This window comes from Cryptomeria japonica, chromosome 2, assembly GCF_030272615.1.
Source record: "Cryptomeria japonica chromosome 2, Sugi_1.0, whole genome shotgun sequence".
Taxonomy (NCBI): Eukaryota; Viridiplantae; Streptophyta; class Pinopsida; order Cupressales; family Cupressaceae; genus Cryptomeria; species Cryptomeria japonica.
Genome location: NC_081406.1, coordinates 48,469,200 through 48,496,144, shown reverse-complemented (window position 1 = coordinate 48,496,144; position 26,945 = coordinate 48,469,200). Strand labels below are relative to the sequence as shown.

At 37.1% G+C, this 26,945-nt stretch overlaps 1 protein-coding gene across 2 annotated transcripts in view; it reads right to left on the bottom strand.

Moving 5' to 3' along the window:
* Positions 1–26,945, bottom strand: part of LOC131046202 (histone acetyltransferase of the MYST family 1) — a 167,767-nt gene that overhangs the window by 75,732 nt on the left and 65,090 nt on the right. For both annotated transcript variants that reach the window (XM_057979881.2, XM_057979880.2), the window contains exons 7-8: positions 16,854–16,959; positions 16,539–16,736 (exon numbers count right to left, since the gene is read on the bottom strand). In XM_057979881.2, coding sequence (XP_057835864.1) covers positions 16,539–16,736; positions 16,854–16,959 — 304 coding nt within the window. The remainder of the gene's footprint in view (positions 1–16,538; positions 16,737–16,853; positions 16,960–26,945) is intronic.

Genomic DNA, 26,945 nt, shown 5'->3' with positions numbered 1-26,945 from the left:
CTTCAACGGATCGATTGCGTCTTCCTTCACCCACCTCAAACGTAAAACTTGTTTTTCTCTTGCCCGAATCTTGTCTTGAGGGAAAATCGCTCTGGTCCCTTGGAGAGGGACAGGAGCGCCCTAGCCAGTCACCTTGGTCCCTTGGAGAGGGAAAGGGGCGAACTTGTTACTTAGGCCGATTTTCTTCATTGTGGCGTACTTAAGTTATATTCAACGGGCAAAACATACTTCCCTTGACCTCCTCAAATCGCAAAACCACTTAAATCTTGCAAGGATAATGCGAAATTGGAATTCAAGCTCCGGTCCTTCAGTGAGGGACAGGAGCCATTTTTGCTCTCAGGGCCAAATCTTTTTACTTTTCACTTCAAATTTCCTTCGCTGAGGAAAATATCATCTCTTTACACGCCATGAATAAAAGTTCGAGTCCAAACAAGGTCTAAAAATGTGTATATGAATAAAATCGCTCTGGTCCCTTGGTGAGGGACAGGAGCGAATTTACCTTTCTAGACAAATACTTCATCATTTCATCGTCCTTAATCAAGTCTGGATGCTCTATCACGTTCATTTTGTCCTCCATCATGCCTTTGATGTCTCAATTTGTCCAAACAAGGTCAGGAATGACTCCACTAAGCTTTTTCGCTCTGGACCCTTGGTGAGGGACATGAGCGATTCGCCTTGGACCCTTGGAGAGGGACAGGAGCGAAATTCGCTCTGGATCCTCAGTGAAGGACAGGAGCGAAATTTGACTTTTCGAACTCTCTATCAGGACAATTTTAATGGAATATAACATTTAAGTATTTCTTATACTTTAAGTTATATTCCATATATACTTTCAGGATGTTTGAGAGTGGTTTCAGACCTCCAGGAGTTATATAGCAAAATCTAGTTTTTTGAGGTTTTTCAGTTTCTAGACTTTGTCAAATTTTAGGATCAGGACATTCCAGACTTAGCCAAATTTTCAGGACATTCCAGACTTAGCCAAATTTCAGGATCAGGACTTTCAGACTTAGCCAAATTTTCAGGACCTGCTATCCTATTGATCTCCCCGACAGCACTCAAAATGCAAAGGCTAACTAACAAAACCCTCAAAAACCAAAAAACAAACCCTAAAAAGCAAAAAAAAGCAAGGGTCCCCATTTGCAATGGGGCGATGTGTGAAATGGTCACAACAGGCCGATAGGCCAATGAGACAATTAAGTTATCTATGTCGGCCGTGAAGAAGTCCGACCATAGCTACCATATTATCAACACATCCAAACAAAAAACAATCCATTTTCAACTCTCATTGGACAATTTGAAGTCTCACAGGTTGAACTGTAACAAGACCAAGACGTGACATCAGTTTCTAGAAAGGCTTTGACATAAACCTCTATAATTGCTGAAAGAATTACTACCAATCAATTGGAACTGTTCACTGTCCGGATAAGCAAAAAAATGGCAGATTTTACCGAACAACCCTTGAAAAACAGAGAATACAATCAAATGAAGATCCAACCACTGACTCATCAAATTAGGAACATCACTGGAAAGAAAAGGATTGATGGAAGTCAAGGCCAAACTTGAATATGTCATAGGAATCCTACACAACTATGCAATTGAATGCTTTAAAAAATTAAAGTTATACCAGAAAGATATGCAGGAGGAAAAAAAAACAGTATCCACAAAAGAACTTAAAAGTAGTGTATGATAATATCCACAAATATAATAATATATATTATACAAATGTAGAAGACAGATTACACATAAGTTCATAACATAACAGATGTTTGTGGGCCAAGATGCCCTAATATCCAAAATATGCAGAAATAGAATAAACCCTTGAAGTAGGGTAACACCATATAATACTCCTTGAGGAGGCCACTCCGCACTATATCTCCAAAAGATCCCAATCAAAGTATAATACACACATATCCTTACAATGATAATAACTTCTTTTATATAGACCTCCTAATAACATAATGGAGGGGTAATCCCAATGTAGGCATATTCATCATCTAATATACGTAATTGCATTGCATGTGTATTTTGTTAAGTGAAGAAATTAGAAAGAAAGTCCATGGATGATGAAACTTCTCCTGATGCCCTAGTTGTTAGGCAAATCTAAGGAGAAAAATGATAAGAAGAAGAATGGAAATAAGAAGTCCAAGGGTAAGGACAGGTCAAAATCTCCAAGTAAAACAAAAATTAAATGTTCAAAATTCAAATTGTGGCAAGAAAGATCACATTAAGGACTGTAAATCCAAAAAGAAGGATGATTCTTCTTTTCAATCCTCTAACAATGATGAATACAGAAGTGATGCTTTCATCTGCACTAGTGTCCTCGGTGATGACTATTGGTTGATTGACTCAAGTGGGCCTTATCATCTGACACCCCATAGCTCAGAATACACAAAGTATACTTAAGATCACTTTTTCTTACAGATAACAACTCTTTGAAGATAACAAGTCAAGGAAAGCTAAATGTAGCCTTCATCAATCAAAGAGTCAGGACACTCAGATATTCTGCACATTCCAAGTTTGGCTAGGAACCTTATGTATGTGTCTAAAATGACTTCACTCGAGGATATATGTTCAGGTTGGATGCATCAACATTGTCAAGGTGTGCCAATGTAACTAGATCTAATTTATTTTTGTCCCACATCAAAATTGGACATTCAACTGAAAAAGGTTTGTAAACATCGGTGAGTAAACATATGGTGGATGGAATTGTTGGTTGTTCTATTGGTATTGACTTTTGTGAAAATTGTGCATTGGGAAGGTAGAATAGAGTGGGGTTTGTCTCTAAAAGCACAAGACCAAAGGAGATTTTGAAGGTGATATATAGTAAAGTGTTTGGTCCTATGGATATCATATCCATTAATAAGTCTGTATATTATCATTCAGCAATGATTATGATTATCCTAGGTACTCTTAGGTGTACTTTCCTAGGAGAAGGTCTGACATATTTCTCAAGTTTAAAGAGTTTAGATCTCTAGTTGAGAATCAAACCAAATTAAAATGAAAGTGATCAAGACAAATAATGGTGGTGAAACCTACTCAAAGGAATTTCAGATATTTCATAAGCACGCTGAAATAGAGAAGCAGAGGACAACTCCTTATACACTATAACAAACAAGATAGCTAAGAAGTTGAATGGAACATTGAATCAAGCCAGAAGTATGTTAAATAGTGTTGATCTAGGACAAGAGTTATGGGTTGAAGAAATAAGCACCAAGTGCTACTTAAAAAATAAGTCTCCCACTTTTGTGTTAGAAAACAAGACACCATATGAAATGTTGCTGGCTGACCAATACTAGTCGACCATATCTGGCATCCACAAAGAGCATATCTAAATCAATGTTACAATGATCAAGTGTGAAGGGTTAATATAAGGTAGAGATTAAAGGATACAAGGAGCAGTGATTAAAGGATTAATAAGCAGCAATGAAGATGGCAGAGATTAAAGAATATGAGGAATAACAATTAAAGGATTAATAAGCAGCAATGAAGAAGAGAAGGCAGATTAATAAAGGTAGTGATTAATGTGTTAAAAGGGCAGCAATTAAATATATGAAAAGGCAGCAATCCGTTCCACTAAGGTTATGTCCTTTCAAATGGGATGCACCATTTCATGAAGACATAAAGATATAAGATGTGAGTGAGATTTGTGGAGATCATCATGTGTGGAATGATAAGGAATACTTCAATACAACAGCAGAGGTAATATGCAGATCTAAAAGAGCTTTTGAGAAGAAATAAAAGAGAGAAATAATGCAGACACAGAGCAGAATCTCAGTTGGTTCAAGAGGATCTAGTTGTAGGATTACCTGAGATTCAAACTCAGAATCATGGAGTTTGCGGAGCGTGTCAAGTTCGAAAGTAGCATAGGACTCCGTTTTCAGATGGAGACGCTTGAAGAGCATCCAAGGTCTTGTAGCTCATTGATGCGGACATCTGTGGTCCCATGAACACTCCATCAGTCACTGGATACAGGTGTTTTCTATTATTTGTTGATGACTTCAGCAGACACATGTGGGTGTATTTTCTTAAGCAGAAATCAGAGGTGTTAAGCATGTTTCAGAAGTTTCAGGCCTTAATGGAAAAAGAGTCTGGTTGTCACATAGTCACTCTTCGGTCAAATAATGGAGGGAAATTTTGTTCTATAGAGCTCATCAACTTTTGTGCATCACATCGTATTAAGCATCAGCTTACCACACCTTACACCACTTAGCAGAACGGTGTTGTTGACTGCAGGAACTGTAAAGTCACTAAGATGGTTTGGTCTATGTTAGAACATAGAAATGTTCCAAAGCAGTTTTGAGCAGAAGCAGTCTTCACTCCAGTTTATCTTCTGAAACGGTCTCCCACAAAGGTCGTTAGGAAGATGACTTCAGAGGAAGCTTGGTCTAATAGGAAACCCAAAATCAGTCATTAGAAATTTTTTGGCTCTACAGCTTTTGTTTGGATTCCAGATGCCAAGCGCACAAAATTGGATTCCAAGAGTCAGAAATTGATGTTCACTGGCTACAGTGACTGTAAAGTTATTTCAATTTCAATTAAAGAACAAGTTATGAACTATGTATGCTATAAATGGATATGAGGAGTAATGTCAATGTCTGATAATTCTGATTTTATCTGCAGGTCTGAAGGAGAGAGATCATTTAATATTTTCTATGTCTACTCCAAATGAATTCAATTGGCATATATATCATTTAGGCAACCGGTCAATTGGTGTATTGACCGGTCATGCCTTTTAGGCATGACCGATCAATGCACCCATTGATCGGTGCCTTTGTAATTATACCATTAACACAATGCTGATTATCGGTTCAAAACACCCGATAGCATATTGTAATATCATAATATATATGACTGATCAATGTAATGAATCGGTTCATATAAACACCGATGATTCAAAGTGCACGATGTATGTAATCCAACCGGTGCAGTTGTTAACTAATGTTAATTCCAAATGAAGCGGTGTATTCATTAAACCCGATAACAAATATGCCCGATATAATTACGCCCAATAACAGATGTGAACCGGTGCCAATGGTTATGCACCCGATAGCAAGTATGTATCGGCTAATAACCCGATGACTTATAGCATTTAATATGCTATCGGGTTGTTAGCCCGATAGCATAATGATAAGTGATGTTTGTACAATCCGATAATCATATGCAATATAAATCTGACATGAAGCATGTAAATAACAGAACAAGGAAGGTTAGGAAGATCTTATCTTGCATAAGCTACCATGCATTAACACTCCCTCTTAGCTTTGGAAGATAGATAAGGCAACATGCATCACATTTCCTTTTCATAACTAAGATAATGTCAGTCAGCAAAAAATCATTTATACATGAGAAGTACCATCAAGACATATAATACAAAATAGAAGAACATCACCTGAGCATGTGACATAAAGTATTATTTTAACATGTGATAAAAGTAAGAGAATCACCACCTGATCATGTGAGAAATCATCAAAACATGTGATCTGTAAGATTCATCAAGATATCACCTAACACGTGACATTAGTATTGCCTAACATGCAATACTTAAGGATAAGTCTATGAGAAAGGTTAGTTTCTCATCATATCCAAGTTGTGATAAGTGCAATAACATTTATAAATGTTTATCACAACATAGTCATGGCAAATCCATGACTTACCAGAGATCCAATCATGATCAATGGTTGAGATATCACCTACACGTGATATCAGTATTGCTTAACACGCAATACAAGGATAACCATATGAGAAGTGTTTAAGTTCTCATTATATCCAAATTGTGATAATGCAATAACATTTGTACAAATGTTGTATCACAACATAGTCATGACACATCCATGACTTACCAGTGATCCAACATGATTACTGGTTTGACTATCATAAGATCGTCACCTTATGATGTCTATATACAAGTGTTCAGTGTCTAAGAGATCGTCATCTCTTAGATATGAACACAGGTGGCAAGAAGCCAAGAGATAGTCCAGACATGACAAAGAAGTTTACACATTAAACATCTTAAATATATGTAAGTATAGATTACAAAGCAGATTACCTTTCTATCATACCTAAACCCTTTCTGAAGTGATCAACCTTCACTCTGGAAAGTGGTTTGGTTAGAATATCTACAGTCTGATCTCCTGTACACACATATTCTAACTTTATCACATTCCTGTCAACCATATCTCGTACATGGTGATATGGGATCTCAATATGTTTGGACCTGTCATGAAATACTGGATTTATAGAAAGTTTTATACAGCTTTGATTATCACACTGAATGACTGTAGGTTTCATAGGTTCTCCAAATAATCCCACGAGCAATTTCCTTAGCCATACTGCTTCTCGGGCAGCCATTGAAGCTGCAATATATTCAGCCTCTGTGGAACTCTGAGCTACTGAAGATTGTTTTCTGCTGATCCAGGATATCATGGCTGACCCTAAACTGAAGCAGCACCCTGAAGTGCTCTTTCTGTCAGTCACACTGCCAGCCCAATCTGAATCTGTAAATCCATGTAGATCTATGTCAACCTTTTCATATTTAAGACCAAGCTTTAGGGTACCTTGTAGATATCTCATTATATGCTTTACTGCAACCAGGTGTATCTCCTTAGGTTCACACATGAACTGACTTAAGGCATTAATAGCATAGCAGATATCTGGCCTTGTATTTACTAGATACATCAGGGACCCAATCATCTGCCTGTATTGAGTGGGGTCAGTAGGTCTTGATTCTGCTGCTGCTTCTTTAAGTTTATGGAAGTTGGTTTCCATAGGAGAGGTCATGGGTCTGCAGTTTAGCATTCTAAATCTTGTCAATATGTCCAAGGTGTACTTCCCTTGGTTCAGTACAATATTATCAGAATTCTGCCATACTTCCAATCCTAGGAAGTAATGAAGAAGCCCCAAGTCTTTCATATCAAATTCTGTGGATAGATCTTTCTTGCATTGATCTATTAGGTGATTATCTCCTGTAATTAATAAGTCATCAACATATAAAATTAATATTAACATATCACCTTTATTTCTTTTGAGATAGAGATTAGGATCTGCATCATTCTTAGAGAAACCCAGCTTTGAGAGATAGGTCTCAATTCTTTCATACCAAACTCTGGGAGCCTGTTTGAGCCCATAAAGAGCTTTCTTGAGTCTACACACATGAGACTTTGCATCATGAATTTCAAACCCTTCAGGTTGCTCTAAGTAGACTTCTTCCACGATCTCGCCATTTAGGAATGTTGTCTTAACATCCATCTGATGTACCTTCCACCCCTTTGCTGCTGCAATGGCTAGGACAGCCCTTACTGATGTGTACCTGGCAACAAGTGCAAATGTTTCTTCGTAATCTATTCCTTCCTTCTGTGAGAACCCTCTAGCTACAAATCTGGCCTTGTGTTTTTCAATACTGCCATCTGCAGCATGCTTGATTTTAAACAACCATTTAGAAGACACGACAGACTTCTTGGTTGGCCTAGGAACAATCTCCCAAACATCATTCTTCATAATGGACTGATATTCTTCAGTCATGGCATCTATCCATACTTGATGTTTGAGTGCATCTGAAACATTGTTAGGTTCAGCTTTAGATAGATCATTCATAAGTCTCCCTGAAGGTTCCTGAAGGAGCAGCGAACTTATGAGCTTCTACTATAGTTTTGGTGGCCCATAGTGGTCTTTTCTTGCAATTATCTATAGGTGGGTCTTGTGTTTCACTTATAGTTTCCTCAAGATACTCCCTCTGAAGCTCAGGAGTAGGTTCTTCTTCTAGGTTAGGAGTAGGATTATGAATTTCAGGTTCTATTGTATTTTGGGCCCTTTTGAAGGCTAAATCTTCTTCGAAGATTACATCCCTACTGAGTTCAATATTTCTCTGCCCTTGTACATAGATTCTGTAGGCTTTAGAAGTTTCACTGTATCCTACAAGTATTCCCCTTTTTCCAGAGGGTTCTAGTTTTAGTCTTTTCTCTTTAGGTACATGAATATAGACCGGACACCCAAATATCCTAAGATGGCTGATATCTGGTTTTGTCTTGGTAAAGACTTCCTCAGGAGTTTTATCTTCAAGGTGTGAATGAGGACATCTATTTTGTATGTACACAGCAGTGTTAGTTGCTTCTGCCCAAAGGTTCAAGTTTAGATTTTGATCTAGTATCATGGCTTTGGCAGCTTCTACTATGGTCCTATTTTTCCTTTTAGCTACTCCATTTTGTTGTGGATTATAAGGTATTGTCAACTCCCTCTTAATCCCAGAATTTTTACAAAAGTCTTTAAATAGTTCTGATGTGTATTCCCCCCCATTGTCAGTTCTTAAGGTTTTAATTTTGTTTTCAAAGAGATTTTCTGTTAATGTTTTAAACTCTTTGAACCTACTTAGGATCTCTTCTGATTCTTTATATTTCAGAAAGTAGATCCATGTCTTCCTAGAGTAGTCATCAACAAAAATTACATAGTACAAAAATCCCCCTAGCGAGGGTACGGACATAGGTCCATATACATCAGAATGAATTAACTCCAAAACTTTGCTAGTTTTCCTAGTACTATTTTGAAATGCATTTTTGGTATTTTTACCTAAGGCACACCCTTTGCATGCCTCTGAATGATATTGCTTCAACTTAGGTAGACCTGTGACAAGGTTTCCCATGGTTGACAAAGCTCTATAATTCAGATGACCTAATCTCCTGTGCCATACTTCATTTGCATTAGTTGCTTCATGGATCAATGCTAGATTGGGCTCTATACATAGCTCATACAAATAACCTTGTCTTCGACCAATGACCTTAGCATCTTTGATGGAGGATCTCTTTGGCCAAGCCAACACCTTGTTTTCCATGAAGGTCACTCTGTATCCTTGATCTTCTAGTGCTGATATGGAGATTAGATTTCTTTTGATGCCTGGAACATATAGTACTTCTTCAAGTAGTAGTGACATGCCTGACTTCAGTTTGATGGTGCAGGTTCCAATTCCTCTGACTGGATGTGAAGAATCGTCTCCGATGGTTACTTCCTCATCATCTTTCTCTATCATGGAGTCTAGTATTTCTCTAAAGCCGGTGATGTGTCTGGATGAACCACTGTCGATCACCCATGAGTTAGATTTGTTTGAAGTATGGCTTGTAAGTGCTGCGTAGAGGACATAGTTCTCGGAGTCATTTTCTTTTCTAGATTTCTTCACTTTTGCAAATGTGGCTTGCTTCCCTTTCTCCGGACAGTTTGCAACATAGTGTCCGAATTTGTCACACCTATAACATTGAACATGTGATAGGTCTTTCTTAGAAGTGTTCTTGCCTTGTTTAGCTTTTCTTTTCCTGAATTGCTTCTTTTTGTATTTTTTATTGATGTTTGTATTTAGGACTTGCAAGTCTTCATTCCTACCTTGTTCAATCGGGATTCTTCTTGTAGACAGTCATCTCTTAGTCTCTCAAACTTAGGATATTTAGACCTTGCACTGATGCCTTGGACGAATGTGCTCCATCCACTAGGCAACCCATCTAAAGCAATGAGTGTTAGTTCTTTGCCTCGGATCTCGTAGTCCAGAGTTGCAAGTTCATCTTTTAGAACCGATATCCGCATGAAGTAGGCGTTGATTGTCTCCCCTTTGTTCATGGTGATATGATTTATTTCTCGTTTTAGTGCTAGAGTACGACTTGCATTTGATATCTCAAATGTCTTTTCAAGTGCCTTGAACATTTTATAAGCCGTCTCCTGCTTTCTAATGATGGGCATTATATTATTTCTTACCCCATCCACTATTATTTTAATGGCCTTATCATTTCCCTCGATCCATGTGGATTTCTCAGTTTCATCTTCTGGTTGTGCACTTTCAGTTTGGACATATGAATCAACTTTGTTTTCTCTTAAAATCATTTTGATTCTAAACTTCCAAGCTGAAAAATCTTCGCTACCTCCGAGTCTATCTTCGAATCTGATAGCGTTGGCCATTATGGAAATGTGATGTAGTTTGTAACTTAGTCCTTGAATTTTATCAAAATTGAATAGCCTTAGGTTCGATTACCTTGGCTCTGATACCATGTAAAGTTATTTCAATTTCAATTAAAGAACAAGTTATGAACTATGTATGCTATAAATGGATATGAGGAATTATGTCAATGTCTGATAATTCTGATTTTATCTGCAGGTCTGAAGGAGAGAGATCATTTAATATTTTCTATGTCTACTCCAAATGAATTCAATTGGCATATATATCATTTAGGCAACCGGTCAATTGGTGTATTGACCGGTCATGCCTTTTAGGCATGACCGATCAATGCACCCATTGATCGGTGCCTTTGTAATTATACCATTAACACAATGCTGATTATCGGTTCAAAACACCCGATAGCATATTGTAATATCATAATATATATGACTGATCAATGTAATGAATCGGTTCATATAAACACCGATGATTCAAAGTGCACGATGTATGCAATCCAACCGGTGCAGTTGTTAACTAATGTTAATTCCAAATGAAGCGGTGTATTCATTAAACCCGATAACAAATATGCCCGATATAATTACGCCTGATAACAGATGTGAACCGGTGCCAATGGTTATGCACCCGATAGCAAGTATGTATCGGCTAATAACCCGATGACTTATAGCATTTAATATGCTATCGGGTTAATACCCCGATAGCATATTAATGCCAATTAATAATTGACATTAATATGCTATCGGGTTGTTAGCCCGATAGCATAATGATAAGTGATGTTTGTACAATCCGATAATCATATGCAATATAAATCTGACATGAAGCATGTAAATAACAGAACAAGGAAGGTTAGGAAGATCTTATCTTGCATAAGCTACCATGGATTAACAGTGACAACCATAAGGCTTATCGGCTGATTGATGTAGACACTGATTGTCTCATATTCAATCGAGATGTAGTATTTGATGAAGAACGAGGGCCTTTTCAGCCTTCTTCTCCTGATTTGAGCACTGAGGATCAGCCTCCAAAGGCTACAAGTATGGGTGTTTGCCTTCCCTTAGCTCCACTAGATGGGAGGGATTAAGTTGACTCTACAGTTGTGGGGTCTCCCAGGCATGACCTTGCGCCACTTGACTTTCCTCAGGAACATCCGGATCCACATCCAGATGAGCTTGCTCCAGATATTCCAGGTATTCTTCTTCATCCTACAACAGATGTTGGTACTTCTACTCTCTGGCCTAAATGGTGGGCCAAGACCATTGGTGATCTTCATGATGATGAGCTCATTGAGGGTAGATCAGATAGAGGTAAGAGCAAGCAGAACACAGTTAATTTTTCTCTTATGGCCAACATTCATAGTATTTATGAGCCTTAGACATATACAGAGGCTAAAGGTGTACTTGAGTGGGAACAAGCTATGGCAGCTGAGCAACATAGTATTCTGAAAAGCAACACTTGGGTGTCGTTAGATCTTCCACTAGGGAACAAGCCATTTGCCTGCAAATGGCTTGTTTAAAGTCAAGTATAAAGCTGATGGAACCCTTGATAAGAACAAGGCTCGGTTAGTACCAAAAGGGTTTTAATAGAAGGAGGGCATCGACTATGAGGAGACATTTGCTCCCACAGCCAAGATGAGTACCATTCGGCTTGTCCTCACTCTCTTAGCTCAGTTTGGATGGAAAGTCCATCAAATGGATGTCAAGAGTGCCTTCCTCAATGGTGATTTGCAGGAAGAAGTCTACCTGACGCAACCTCTAGGTTTCAAGGTTGTCGGTAAAGAACACCAGGTATGTAGACTAGTCAAAGCGCTTTATGGCCTCAAACAAACTCCTCATGCATGGTACATAAAAATTGATAAGTACTTGATTGATCAATGCTTTTAGAGGAGTCCGTCCGATCCCAATTTGTATGTCAAGCAAACAGGTGATGATATTCTATTTCTAGTCATCTATGTTGATGATCTCATCATTACTGACAGTGCAACACATTTGATCAAGCAGGTCAAACAAAATTTTTGCAAGAATTTTGACATGACAGATTTGGAACTTCTCCATTATTGTTTCGGTGTAGAGATTTGGCAAACTTAAAGCCACATATTCATTTCTCAGTCAAAGTGTGCCAAGAGCCTGCTGGATAAATTTTGAATGCAAGATTGCAAATCTGCATCTACACCTATGGAGATAGGGCTGAAATTATCAACCAAATCAGATTCACCTGTGGTAGATGAATCTTCATTCAAGCAACTAGTAGGCAGCCTCATCTATCACACCGCCACTAGACCTGACATAAGTTATGCTGTGAGCTATATTTCTCGCTTCATGTCAGCCCCAAAAGCTGAACATTGGGTTGCACCGAAGCGTGTGCTAAGATATGTGAAGGGCACTCCTGATTTTGGCATTCTATATAGCAGAAGCAGAGATCCTAGGCTGGTTGGTTTTATAGACTCGGATTGGGCAGGTTGTGTTGATGACAGAAAGTCAACCTTTGGTTATGTTTTCAGCTTGGGTACAGGTGCAATCACATGGACCAGTAAGAAGCAATAGACAATAGCTCTTTCCTCGACTGAAGCAAAGTATCGGGGAACTATTAAGGCAGCATGTGAGGCAATTTGGCTATGTACGATGCTTGCAAACATGCAAATGTCTCAACCAGGACCTACTTCCTTGTTTTGTGATAATCAAGGGGTTCTAAAATTAGCCAAGAATCCAATCTTCCATGAGCGGACCAAACATGTGGAACTACATTGTCATTTCATCCACAAGCATGTTGAAGATGGATCAATGATATTGCAGTACATTCCGACGGAAGATCAGACTGCAAATATCTTCACCAAGTCTCTGAGCCCAGCAAAGTTTGTCAAGTTTAGAGGGCAACTTGGTGTGATAGATAGAATGACCATTAAGGGAGGGTATTAGAATAATTAATTGTATTTTAGTCACCTATATTTAGTTCCTTGTTTAATGGTCATTTAGCTTTTAAGTTTTTAGCTCGTTAAGTGTAAACTATTGCTTCTTTATTAAAGACGCGTAGTTAGCTTTTTATTTAATTAGCTTTTAAGTTTTATTTAGTATTTAGCTTTTTAGTCGTTCACTTTAACTATTTGTTCTTTTTATAGAACATCATCTTGTAAACTCTATATACGTTTGTATATCGTTCAATTAATCTATCCAATTATTTTTCAATAATTGCCAATTCGCAATTTGCAGTCAAGCATGCACATGTTGATCATTTTTTTTGTTTTATCACTACACTCTATGATGTCCCCTTTTTGTTGACATCAGTTCTTTAGTGAGGATTAGCCTATTAGCCTGACCCTCTTAGGCTAATGGGATTGGTTAGAGGGTCTTTTGAGGATTGGTATCATCCCCAGTGTTCAAAGTAATTCAGTTTGGTCTTCGTTTGGCATCATTCGGACATCATTTGCTCCACTTACTATTTTTAGTAAGTCTTGGGATGTTAGAGATGGACCCATGCTATTTTTAGTAAAGGGGGTATGGTCATATGCAGTCTCCTCATGTTAGCTCCTAGCTCAGACGGCATTCGAACATACAGAGTATTCATGGAGACATTAATGTTTAATTGGCTCAATTACACATTAATTATTCGGAGATTATATTATTAAGTTATAAAATGACTTTATATCATAAAGCACTTAAATGAGGGTCTATTTATCATGAGAAGGGGGCCAAGTTTATTAATAATTTATGAGCACATAACCCAAGGTTTAATTACATTATTGATGCCAATGAAATATTATAATATTTTAATGTTAATTAAGAGGTTTTTGAAGTCGAACTCCTTGAGGAAATATAAGTGTGCAAAAGGAATCAAACTTCATTATGTGATTGGAGTTTTTGATTGAAGTTTCTCTAGAGCATTGAAGTGTAGAATACCAAGGGTTTCTGCAGGATTCAAGGCTCGTCGGCATTGGAGAGCATGGCTTCTTCATTGTAACAGCATATAGAGGGTGTGCAATATCATCTGATTATGCTTGTGAGAGTTGGCTTCATTTAGGAGTCAATATTGAGCTGATTGGAGGGTTTATTTCAGAGTTTGTTTGCAGATTGAAAGGGATTATATTCAGAGATTTATTTGCTGGTACAGTGCCCCTGAACAGTGCGCTACAGTACCCATGAATAGTACATCGTTACAGTACCCGTGAATAGTAAACTCTACAGTACTAATGCATTTTAGAAGAGTTAATCTACATAAATTCAAAGGGGTTTGAAGAGCGTTTTCAGATTGTTGGAGGCTACATTTATTGCTGTTAGTACCACTCATTGGCACGTGGGAATTACATGTATGTATGACAAGTGTTTGTGTTAATGACAATCTGCTGTAAGTGCATTTTGGTCTCTTAGAATGCATGCCAAATGTTCGTAGAAATGTCTCACAGCTGTAGATGCATATTTCATATGATTTCAGTCACACATTGTCATTGAAAGGTTAGTGGTAGGTGTTACATTGCATTCTCATTTAGTTTCAAACTTTGATATATGACCTTTTCAGTTCAATGAATGCATATTGTCATCTCATAAATCAGAATATCAAAAAGAAACCACAATCAGCAAATACAAAAGTTTCATGACAAGTGTTTGACAATATTCCTTGAGCATTTAAATCAGAAATTTTCAATCAGATTTGGCAAGGGATATTACACACTCAGACAACCAAATATTGCTAAGTCTCATCTTTGGCAAGTTTTCAACAAGCACTATAATTTTGAGTTTAACCAATCCATTTTCAGATCATAGATACCATAGTTACAAGACTCACTTGGACTCGCCCTGACTCATTGAGTCCCGAGGCGAGCAAAGCTTGCCAAGCCCCAAGGACCTGAGACTTATCTAGAGGAGCATCAAAAGAAGGATTTGGAGGAGGTCACCACTAAGTTAGTATTTTTTGTTGTTTATTGTTTTTTTAATTTCAGATTTTCATTTTGTTGTACATTTGTTTTATTTTATTTCATTTTGGGTTAATGAAAAAACAAGAAACCCTAGCTATTAAATAATCAAACCCTAGCTGATTTTAGTTTTTCCCCTCAAGTTTTTTGCTGCAAACCCTAATTGTTCTTAGCTTTTTTTTTTGTTAATTCAATTAGAAAGTGTAAATGCTAATTTTTTTATTGGCCAACAAAAATCACTCTCGAGGCGCCTATCTATTCTCAATAACAATTTAAATATCAAATAATGATTTGACCGTTACACCTGCGATTGGCAAAGCTCGTAACCCCTCTTCCTGCACTCGCCGACATCAGTTACATGTCCTGGATGCATATTTTGCCCTTAGAGCTTCATTTTCATTCTCTAGGATCTTGCATTAAGGTCAAGAGCATTCGAATTGCTTTCTCTCACTCTCTTGAACATTTTACTTATAACTTAATGAAGTCCGGAAGAGGCTAAAACCAAGGTGGACAAGGTAGGCCAAGTGGACAAAAAGACAAATGAGATGAAGGTGTTCTTCAATCGGCGTAAAACAAAGGCGCTTATGTAGCGTACAATCACCCGGGGTGCAATTTACAACACTACATTCTTTTGTTCAGGGATAGTATAAGAAGCTTAGAAGGTACTTGGATTCAGTCCAAGTAACACCAACCTTGTTATGAAGCAACCAAAGACATTTTATGTAGTTAATTAAATTACTTGATTGAGTTAATCATTTTGAAATAGAATCAGCAAAGCTTCAAACCTTTGAATCCTATTTATATTCACTGTTTAAGTTTTGACAATGCAAATACATCATTTGGTTGCAACTATTGTGCTATTAGCATGTATAGTCAATTCTTTGTTGTTTAGGTCTGTAATTATTTTCTTCTGTTGTACTGCTGACTGTACTTTTCCTAAATAAGCTGTAAGTATAAAGAACATGGCTCGCCATATCTATGATGTCAGTATACATTTTCTTGCATCTAGCATTGTGTTAGATAATATGTTGCTGATTTTATTACAAATAATTATTTCATAAAAAAATGCATGATAGAAAATTACAGCAGTTTACATGATGTTTTTATCAGGATTCAGCCACACAGTTTTGAATCAATATGTATTGACCTAAATTTCATGAGTAGTCAGTCACAAGTTCCCATCTCTCATGAGCATGAATGCTCTTCTTAGCATTCACAGAATCTAGGTGATGCTCGTTAGAGTGAAGCATCTGTAGTTCCCAAGAGGTCACCCATCCCAATACAACTCCAACTCAAGCGCCCATTACCATGGAGTTTTCCCCAAGATCAAGCCCACTTAGCTTGCTACCCCGTTCGCAAAACCTACAGCAAGTGTTGGAAAATTGCAGCAATTTTTAAAAATTAATAAGTACAAAAGAAACCATATAAAAATATTCCAAACAATTTGGATATGCAATAGGAATTGGATATCAGTTTCCCATTGTTCTCTAAAATCAACATTAAATATTATATATGGATATAACATTTAAACTTAATGCCAAAAATGGATTGCTACAGTAATATTAATCTGACATTTTAGAACTTTAAGCAAGAATGACCATAAATTTCAAATAAATAAAAGCAGTTGTATAAATGAAAGATTCTAAGTTTCAGAATGAATGACAACATCAGCAGAAACAAAGTTTGCAAATAAAAATAAGAAAAAGACCATACTTGACAGTATAATTTGTTCTTTTCACCATCTACTTCAAATACAGAAAGAATCTGCTGCATCCCTCCCTTTTCAGACACTTTAATTTGCTGACTTGTAGACTCATCAACTCGTTTACACTCTGATGGCACTACAGATTGCTCCACAACAACAGTCCTGTAAATCTCATCCCCAGGTGGGTGTCTGTAGCCACATTTTCTCTAAAATCAACATATGCATATGTTATTCAATGTGCTTAATACAATGTTTAGGAAGAAAGACAATGGAGGTTTATCTTCTATAACCTGAATCAAAACAGTCAATAGGGACCTACTTACCATGTGTCGCATATATGTCATTCTCTTCTTCATATATTTCAAGCAGAATTCACATATATAAAGCTTGTCTATATTAGTATATTCTTCAGGATATGGTGAGTAGTACCTGCAAATTGCAAGCAACAGAAAAACACTTCATATAGGGAATGATGACTCATGGAATATAGAAGGTCGAAGCAAATTCGATATCACCACAGAAAAAAAATTATATGAGAGTCATCATGAGGCAACAATGAATATGAGATAAAATGACAATAGGTCAATGATGTACTCTTGTCCCAAGGCACAACTAGAGTATGTCAATTGTAAGCTTTTGACATAATCCAATAGCATGGATCTATTAGATAAGGTTAACCTTAGAACTAAGTTACTGGTTCAGTTTCAGGTTCATATTGAGGTATAGGTTTAGGAATGCTGGTACAAAAATTTTTTGGAGTGAATCGGGTTCATTTTGGGTTTGTCCATACAAAGAACATATAAAAATTAAAAAATATATATACCACAGTAGCCAGATACTCCTTTCTCCCTCCCTGGGCGCACATATCCTATATCCGATACAGTCCGGATACACCTCGGCTACTGTACCCACGTGTACCCAAAACCCTTGATTTTCCAATCAAGCCACATATTGTGTGTTTTGATTTTTTTTTTAATTTGACATAAATCTTTCAAAATTTAATTTAAAAAAAACTTCATTCATGCAATTTAAAAAAAAAAGAATTGGTGTAAACAAAAGCTACACCAAATGAGAAAGACAAATGAAATGTTTGTCTATTTCAACGACCCATTTTTTTGGATTATCTTCCAATGCAACTCTACTATTTTTGCATATTGTAAATTGTTAAATCAACTTATAATTATTTATGTAGCAGTTATGTGTCTAAATTGATTTTGAAGTAATGAAAATCACCTCTAATAACTTAGAAAATTGTGTTAATTATATGTGTATGTGTGTTTTATGAATGTCGTATCTAGCCGTATCCATATTGGGGGTCTTAAAAAATGGCCATATCCGTATCCGATATCATATCCAGATTTGTATTGATATCCGTATGTGTATCCGTATCTGTGTCCATGCAACTTTGATATATACATATTTACAGCCTAAAAACAGGAATCAAGTTCAAAAAGACATTACATGCATATAATTACCTATATCATTTTATTAAGGATTATCCATCAAATACATCCTTATACATATATTATGGCCCACACATCAAGCATACATATCACACACATATCTATGCATAACACAGCTATGCTACAGCCTGTAACAAGTAAGGATTTCTTATCTGATCTCTCTCTGCCTGATTGTTACTCTCGAATCTGCTGATCTCCTTCAATGCCATTCCTCCAAATGGAGTCCTCCTCTTTATATCTTCCTTTCTATGTAGGGTGTCACACCCTTCCACCTATAATAACATTTGAAGGCTTACACTCCTTCATGCTGCTTAATAGACAATTATTAATTATTCCCCATTGCTGCCTCTTGTCCACAAGTTAGTCTGCCAAAATTGAAATCGCCACCTTGCTCATTCCTAATCATTGCTTTATTGTGATATACTAATCGCTGCCCTTTTTATTGCTAACCTGGCCATCTTGCTGCATTATTATATTCTGCTTCCTTTTATTAAATTACCGATGCTCTTATTTCCCATTTTCATTCCTATTCTCTTCCTTATATATGTTCCATGGTGGAGAGCCATGTCCCTTCGTTAGGTCGGCCCTTATCTAATTTAATAGGTTGAAATAAATTCAATCACTTGCTCAGCCCTTAATCTGGTCGGCCTTCATATTATAATATTATTATTTATTTATCTATTTATTCCTCAAGTCTGCCCTAAACATGGGTTTAACCTAGGTTGGCCCTCTTAATTTTTAATTCCTGGTTTTAGTATATATAAAAGCTGTGATTAGTTATGTTATTATATTTTTGTTATCTCTGATTCTTGCCGTAAGGGCATGACACGTACCTCCCTCCTTGACAAACAATATTCAAAAGCGAACATGTTGATGGAGGAGATGAGGTAAACATGGATTAGGACTGGCTGTTCCAATGTCATGGATGAGTGGACCAATATTCGATGTAGACCACTCATTTATGTTATTGTTATATGCCCTATTGGTTCATACTTTCTTCGAGTTACTGATTGTTCTAGAAAACTTAGGGATACTAATTTCCAATTTGCCAAATTGAAGGAGGCCAAAGAGGAGGTTGGCCTTCTCACGTTGTGCAAGTTGTGGGTGTTTGTAAGTTAGCTGGTTTGATGATTGAGAGCGCTTAGAAACATATTTTTTGGACTCCATGTTGAGCACATGTTTTGAATAATGCTTTGAAAGACATTGGCAAAATAGATTGTGTGAAGGTAGCAATGGTGAAGGCTAGAGATATACAAATGTTTGTATGTAACCATCACACTTCACCTGCACTATTCCGGTCTTATTCAAAGAAAATATTCCTTGTAATGTCCCCTACTAGGTTTAGGCCTGTTTTAACCATAATTAATCCATCACAACATACTTATGACTTAAACTACGTTGATTAGGAGACAAAACCATCTTAACCGGAATTCAATCAGTGATAACATAATCTTCTTCCTGATATTGAATCGATAATTCAATCAGATTTATAATCTCACATTTACTTGTCATTCAAATTACGGTTTCTATATATATTTATTTATCTAAGTTCAAATAGTATTACACTATAAATTTTATTGGAGAGTAGTTCTTTGTATTTGACTGAACAACCCTTATATGTATATATATAAATGCATAAAACAGATTATATTCCCTATAATATAAATTACTACACTGCCCATTTACTAAACACCAATCATTATTCCACCTAGTAGCTGTAGTGGCAGACAGATCTGGCATGCCACAGTATGTGAAATTAAGCTTGAATCCCTTTATATTAGTATTACTATTATAAATATTGTAGTTTATGTTAATATTATTATTATTAAAATCTGCATACAAACATTATCGGGCTATATATTAAGCAGTCTTTATTAAACACATCCCCTATGCATACCACTCAGGACAAGGTTGTCACTGCCTGTAACTTAATAACAGTTCTGACCTGATTTGATCGATGTTGTCAGATAATGTCCATGTGTTCTTTCCCAAACTGGAATCCCTCCCTTCTTTTGTTGATGGTTGCCCCTCCTTAAATACCTTTGGTATGGAATAGTTGCAACACTTGATTGGAATAGATAAATCCCTTCCCTAATCACACCCTTCCATTACTCATACTAATTAACTTGTTATCCAAATCACACTCCTCCATAAATATTAGTTATTTGCTTATTATAAGATGAATTGATAATTGTTTGACTAATCTAACAGTATGAAGGATGTGTCTCTTCTCTCCATCACACCCCTTTGAATAATTAATCATTGGTTTTCACTCAAACGATAATCTCCTGTTGCCAGGTCATCACAGTACTAAGCACTAATGGCACGTTATGCTCCCAATCTACGAAATGTCATTGACTTAGTTTGAAATCAATCTTATAATATTTGTTTGACATGATCGAAAACACCTCTAGCGCATTCGCCCCAAAAGATGAATATGAGTAAAACCATCGTCCATATTGGAATACTGAATTCGGCCTATAGCGATCTCCTTTTTGGTATTCTTCTTTAGTGTTTGGTTAGCATGAATGCCTGATTTTGAACACTCGATACTAGTTTGGTCTCACATAGTAATAAGAGATTATGAGTCTTTCACCTTATGTGATTCTTAATGAATTTGTATGCATCAAGTCTGAATCATTCTACATTTTTCCCTCGACATGTGGCCCTTTCTTTTGGACTTTGACAAATCATTGTTTACATTGCTGGTAATATATCTTATTGCTCTTTGATCATGTTTTATACGAACTTGCCCTCTATTGAATGGTTAACATAATTCCAAACGGAGGAGCAAGCTCGGAAAAGGTCTCAATGAACTCCTTTTATATTCATCAACTTGATTGTCTTTGATTTCAGTAGACGTTACTAAGTGAATAAACGGTGGATGCTTATAAGTTTCAACTTCAATTAAAACTTATTTATTCATATTTAATAATAAATATTAATTAAATAATAATATTTAATAAATTTCAAATAATTATTATACTAATTAAAAATAATTATTTCAATTAGGCTTTATATATATAATGGTTAGGGAGGGGACATGACATTCCTCAAACCACTTGAGACTAGATATGCTAGCTATTTTATTTTATTGGAGAGGATGTTGGAGGTGTAGGATGAAAGCCAAAACAAACAATACTGAAAGGGGCGGGTGAATCGGTATTTTTAGTAACATAAACAGATTAAACCAAATAAACGAAGCAAACCAAACAAATGACAAGATGACAACAGCGATTATCTCATGGAAAACCCTTTCGGGTAAAAAACACGGTACAAATGGCTATCATAAATAAAATGGGCACCAAGCCTAATACAAAAGTAAGCTTCAACTCACACAAAGAGCGCCAACTCTTGACAAAAGAGGCTCCAACTTCAAGAGAAATTCCAGCAAATAAAATACCACTAAGGCTCCAACCTCTAATTAAAAACTTGAACATACAACCCCTCTGAAAATTTGACTAACTTCTCATAAGAAACATCGTCTTCATCACAATTTAATGTCAATGCTCATACCACGTGAAAGCACCTTCCATTTAATATCAAACAAATTTCTAAAATTCCTTAATACTATCTTCATCTTCAAGAAATCCATTCACACAATCTGAACATATTTCTCACAGTAAATAGAAGCACTAATCTTCAAATTCCTTCAAAATAGTGACCGAAGATTCCAGCTATCCCACACTCTTCAAAAAGACGTATTTGAACCATATACTCTGCCCTTTGAAAAAATTTCACTCTATATCGCCCATCACGGAACTTTGACGACCACTTCTAACTTATCAGCATTGTTCCTGTTAGAGCATATTTAGCTATTAGTTGCTTTTTAGAACTAGTTATACTTTTTTGCGTAAGTTCACTTAGGAGTTCTTATTTTAGTTGTGCACCTGGTTTAGCTTTTATGCACCTACTTTGCATTGCTTTAGTTCTTCTAATTTTGGATTAGGGCATATCTTGCTCTCTATAAAGCAAGTCATTCATTCATTGTAATTGTACCTTCAATATTATTTCTTTTGTTCTTGTGTGCATTATACAGAATTCTTTGGTTGTTATAGAGCATACAATGCTTGATCTCTTTTGTGTGATAGGTATTTTTCTTGCAGATGATTCTTGGCGCTTGCGGTTGATCATCAACTTCTACATGGTATCAGAGCTTCAGATCTAACAAGTTCCTATCTGCATGCACGAGGAATCCAACCTAAGGTAATTTCTTGTGCACATTGGGTCCAAACAGAGGTCACCATTGCATCCGCAGCATTGAAAAACCCCAAGATTGACTGTTGTTTCATCAAAATCTGAGCAGTTGAAAAATCAAGTCAATTAGTGAGTGCACACAAAGCGAGGCAAAATTTGTGGGTATCTGAAAAATCTAGGCACTTTGGCACAAAACGCAGGTCGCCATCGCACTTAGAAGGCCCAAAAACCCCTAAATCACATGTCAAACTATCAAAATTGAAGGTCGAAAAAAAATTTGGTGATTTTTTATTGGCACGCTTTACAAGGCACGGAACTTCGTACAGCCGTACCACTTGCACACGCGTCAATACCTGCATCAGAAATTTTTTCGAAAAAAAATCACAGATTTGGTAACAATTAAAAAAAAAAAGTTTCATGCATAAATCTTTTTGTTAAAATTTTTTAAGGATTAATTTTTTATTTGAAAAAAAAAGAGCTTGTACGTACTTGATTTTTCCTGCAAAAGTACTTTATGCTCAGCGCTGACGTCATCATCACAGTCCTCTATTTTTGGTGGCCCCTCCAAATTTGGCATTCAACTACATTTTGTTGATTTTTCTATTTTTAGCCCTCCAAGTCTTAAAAAGAAGCGTGTGGTTTTTTGTCCATAACTTTGTCATACAGAGTCGAAATCGGGCAAACGAGATATCAATGGAAAGCTGGTTCCAGCGCTGATCTTATTCTATAGGTGGTTTGATCAGATTCTGGACCAATTTTCTATACCAAGCCTCCAAAGTCAGCCTTCAATTTCGTGCTTCCGAAGCATCTTGCATATTCAGACTCCGTTTTTTGACTTCTATACATGGTCGGAAATCTCTCCAAGTCCTCTATCCATATATTACGTCTATTTTTCCATATTGTGCTCCAGGTACATTTTATTGAGATTTTTGTGTTTTCACTATATGCTCAATTACTTGGATATTTTGGCACTTTGAATGGATTTGTTAGTTGGAACGGGTTATATTTGATGTGCTTCACACATGCTGAGATTATTGGGGTCTGATAATTTCATTTGAGGAGGTATCCTTGGTTTTTTTGTTCATCCTTCAATTGTCTTACTGGCTAAGGGCAATTATGAGTCTTGGCGACAGGGCATCCTGACACATCACAGATGGCTAGATATGTTGCCTTATTTGTATGGACTCATACCTGAACCAGCAACTTCAGAGATAAATCAACTTGGGGTAAGCTTACAGACCATGTTGTAGGAGTGATTTGTTCTAGTGTTGCTTATGACACTATGTGTGTCCTCGTGAACTTTGGACTCGCCTTTGGGAGATCTTTGGAGATCCTCATATCTCTCCATTTCCAAAGGATCCTGCAACAGATTGTCTTCTTCCCCTTGCACGTGCAGATTTAACGCCCTATGATGATGATATTATAGAGGAGCTTGAGTATATCAGAGGTCTTGCATGTTTTGATGGATCAAAGGCCTATCTTCATGTTCCTACTCCTCACATTGAGATCCCATCTCAATCATCTTCATCTTATGTTGTTCCTGATCAGATTGGCATTGGCTCATGCATAGCCCCCATTGATTCAGTGTAGCAAGACATTATTCTTCTAGACACAGCTATTTGGGATTCGTATCTAGCAGACATATCATCCTTGTTTGTGGAGTCTCATATTGCAGATCTGGAGGACTATTTTGAGGACATTCATCTGCACTTTGTTGATAGACACATCAGTGTTGTCATCTCATCTTTGTTGCCCATGGAACTTGTTCTTCATCAGCCTTTGCAGAGTCCTGATTTGTCACCTCCTATTGTGATTGGGCATGTACTTGATTCGTTTGTGGCATCATCATGGACATAGCAGCATTTGAGCAGTTTCTAGAGGCACATACAGTTTGGATTTAGATTCCTATATCTTCCAATTTATGGGAGTGGCTTCACCTATCTCCAATGGATTGGTTTCTTCCAAAGGGGAGACGTGTTGTTTGTAGGGAGTGGATCATGTTCGGTCTTCAGGCATCCGTCATTGCCATGAGAGCTACTTCTACATTGGGGGGATTATTATCCTCATTCTCTCTCTTATGGGAGGGATATTCATTGTACTTATGTGACAATTTTGAACTTGGGGGACCACTTGGAGTCCTTCGTCTTAGTCACATGTAGTACCTTTTTCATTGCATCTCTTGCTTTTGGAGAGGGGTTTTTTCCCATGTGGTTTTTCTCCTTTTCTCCATTTAGAGAGACTTCATTGCTTTGTTCATGGGTATTGTTGTGACCTTTTTCACACATCACCCCATTGAAAATGGGGACCCCTTGTTTTTGCTTTTTAGGGTTTTGCCTTAACATCGCAACCGCTAAATCACCAGTCTTTTTGCAATGAGTTAGAGTTTTTAGATGGTCATCTAAGTCAGTTAAGGAAATCATGCTCAGAACATTGTCTGGACACCATCAAAGCCCTTAGAAGGCCCAAAGGACAAAAAACAAAATTGCTTACAGTCAATTCTAACACCTTCCTATTTCTGTGGGATTTTGTTTTGGTTTTTTGCTTTTTGATTTTTTGATTTTTGGACCTTTAGGACCAATCCAGGAAGCAACTTGTTCGCCTGCTTTTTTGCTTTTTTCAGCTTTTTTGAAAATTGACTTGGGCTTGGGTCACTCAGGCCTTGGCAGCAAGGTTCCAATCTTTGAAATCAAAAATTTGTGTCTCCAAGTACAAAAAGCAAGGGAAAATCTCCAGATAGGGTGATGAACCTAAATAATGGCTCTGTTTTGATAGATTTTTGTCATAGTATTCCTTCCTAGGTCTTGTGTTTAGACCATATTTGGATCAAGATACTCTCCTAGTTGATGCCTTTTTAAGTGTTTCTGGAATTGATTTGTCTGATACTTAAGGTTGTCATATAATGGTTTATCTATGCAAAATATCTAAATCAATCTTAAGTATGGTTTAATTTATATCATGTTAACATTGGTATATACACATGCTTTTTGTGCACATTAACATCATGATGCAGGGTTGGCCAAGAAGGAGGAAAGACTAAGCTAGCGGTTTAAAGGAACATCAAACATACCGCCACGATGCAGACCTAGTCAAAGAAAAGCAGCATTGAAGAAGATCGAAGCCACTTGACCACATCTTCAGCAGAATGGTTTATGAGACATTTATAGTTGTTCTTAGTGGAGCTTAGATCTAGGAAGCGAGTCATGCTATCTCTTCTCAGCTGCACGACAGATGTTGTTATGTTTTCTTGCGCTGATTTCTTCTTTAGTATAATAAAACCTATTCGCCTATTCCGTTGGAATGTGGATTGATCAGTTAGGAATCTGTTATAAGTTTCCATATAAATAAAAGGTCTCTATCTCCTCTCGAGGACAGAGAACAACCATAGAATTTGTAATACCCAGCTTTTAGACTTATGTATTTTTACAGTCAATTTGGAATAAAGAGATCAATGTTATTTTGAGCTTATCAGTTGCAATCTAAGAATTCTGGATATACTCACTCAAGGGGGCCCACTTGGTGAGTAGTCCTTTGTGTTTTTTTTAGTTAATTTCCATCTTGCAATAGTTGTTGTTTCAGATCACACAAAAAGAAGATGAGAGTCTAGAAGATTATCTGGAGAGGTTTTTGATTAGTGTCAGAAAATCCAAGCATAGCACCTTGAGTGAAGAATACATGAAGTTGATTTTTCTAAGGGGAATCAATGAAGACTATGTTGACTCATTAGACCTCATGGGAGGAGACATTACTCAAGTTCAATGGGATGACATCAAGCAAATCTGTCAAAAATATTCCAGAGCTTAAGCCAAGAAGGGAAGACACTATAGCCCTGGTTCTTCAATTGCAAAGGCATCTACAACAGTTTCAAGGAGGGAGATAACTCATTTGTTAAAGGACTTTAAAGAGGATATTATTAACAATATGGCTACTCAGTTGGATACACTTCAAGCAAGAAAAAAACATGAGGAAGCAGAAGCCATGCTTGTTGAGTTTTGTCCTCACTGTCGGCAAAAGAAGAGGGACTGCAAATGTAAACTCTTAGCTAAAATCGACAGCCAGCAAGCTCCCCCAGATTTCAAGCCAATCGATGGAGATGATGAACAACTCTTTTATGTTGCACAACGAAGGCATTGGCCTCCAAGACAACGTATGCCACAAGATCCATTGTCTTTTTCTAGTCCTTATATGAACTCAAATGCACAAAATAATTAGTGGCAACCTCCATACACCGAAAATTTTGGAAATTATACTCCTCGGTCTTGGAATAGCTCTCAAAACCCTTGGCCCAATTATTAGAGTCCTTCCTCTCAGTGGCAGCAGCCACAAGGGAATTGGTCACCTCCTCAAGGTAACTGGCAATAGTCACCACAATGGAGGGGAGGTCAGCAATGGGCAAACCAACCATCAGGTTTCCTGCAGCCACAGCAACAGTCCCGATAGTTAGCTTTAATGCCACCAGCTCCTAATGCTACTCCACCCAAGCCAACTCAACTGCCAACACAGCCTGTGCCAAATCCAAATAACAAACCTCAACAACAACAGCAGGTTTATTCAGTTGATCCTAATCAGTATCTTGCATATTCTCTCGATATAAGTGATATTCACTTACAGTCAGGAACAACTTTGCCTACCCCATCTCCTCCAGTTATAACAGAATTACCATATGAGGAAATTGCTCAGGATACTACACTTGATCAACCTGGAAACCCTGAGCAAGTACATCAATCTAAGACTCCAAGCACACCTGTTAGAACTCCC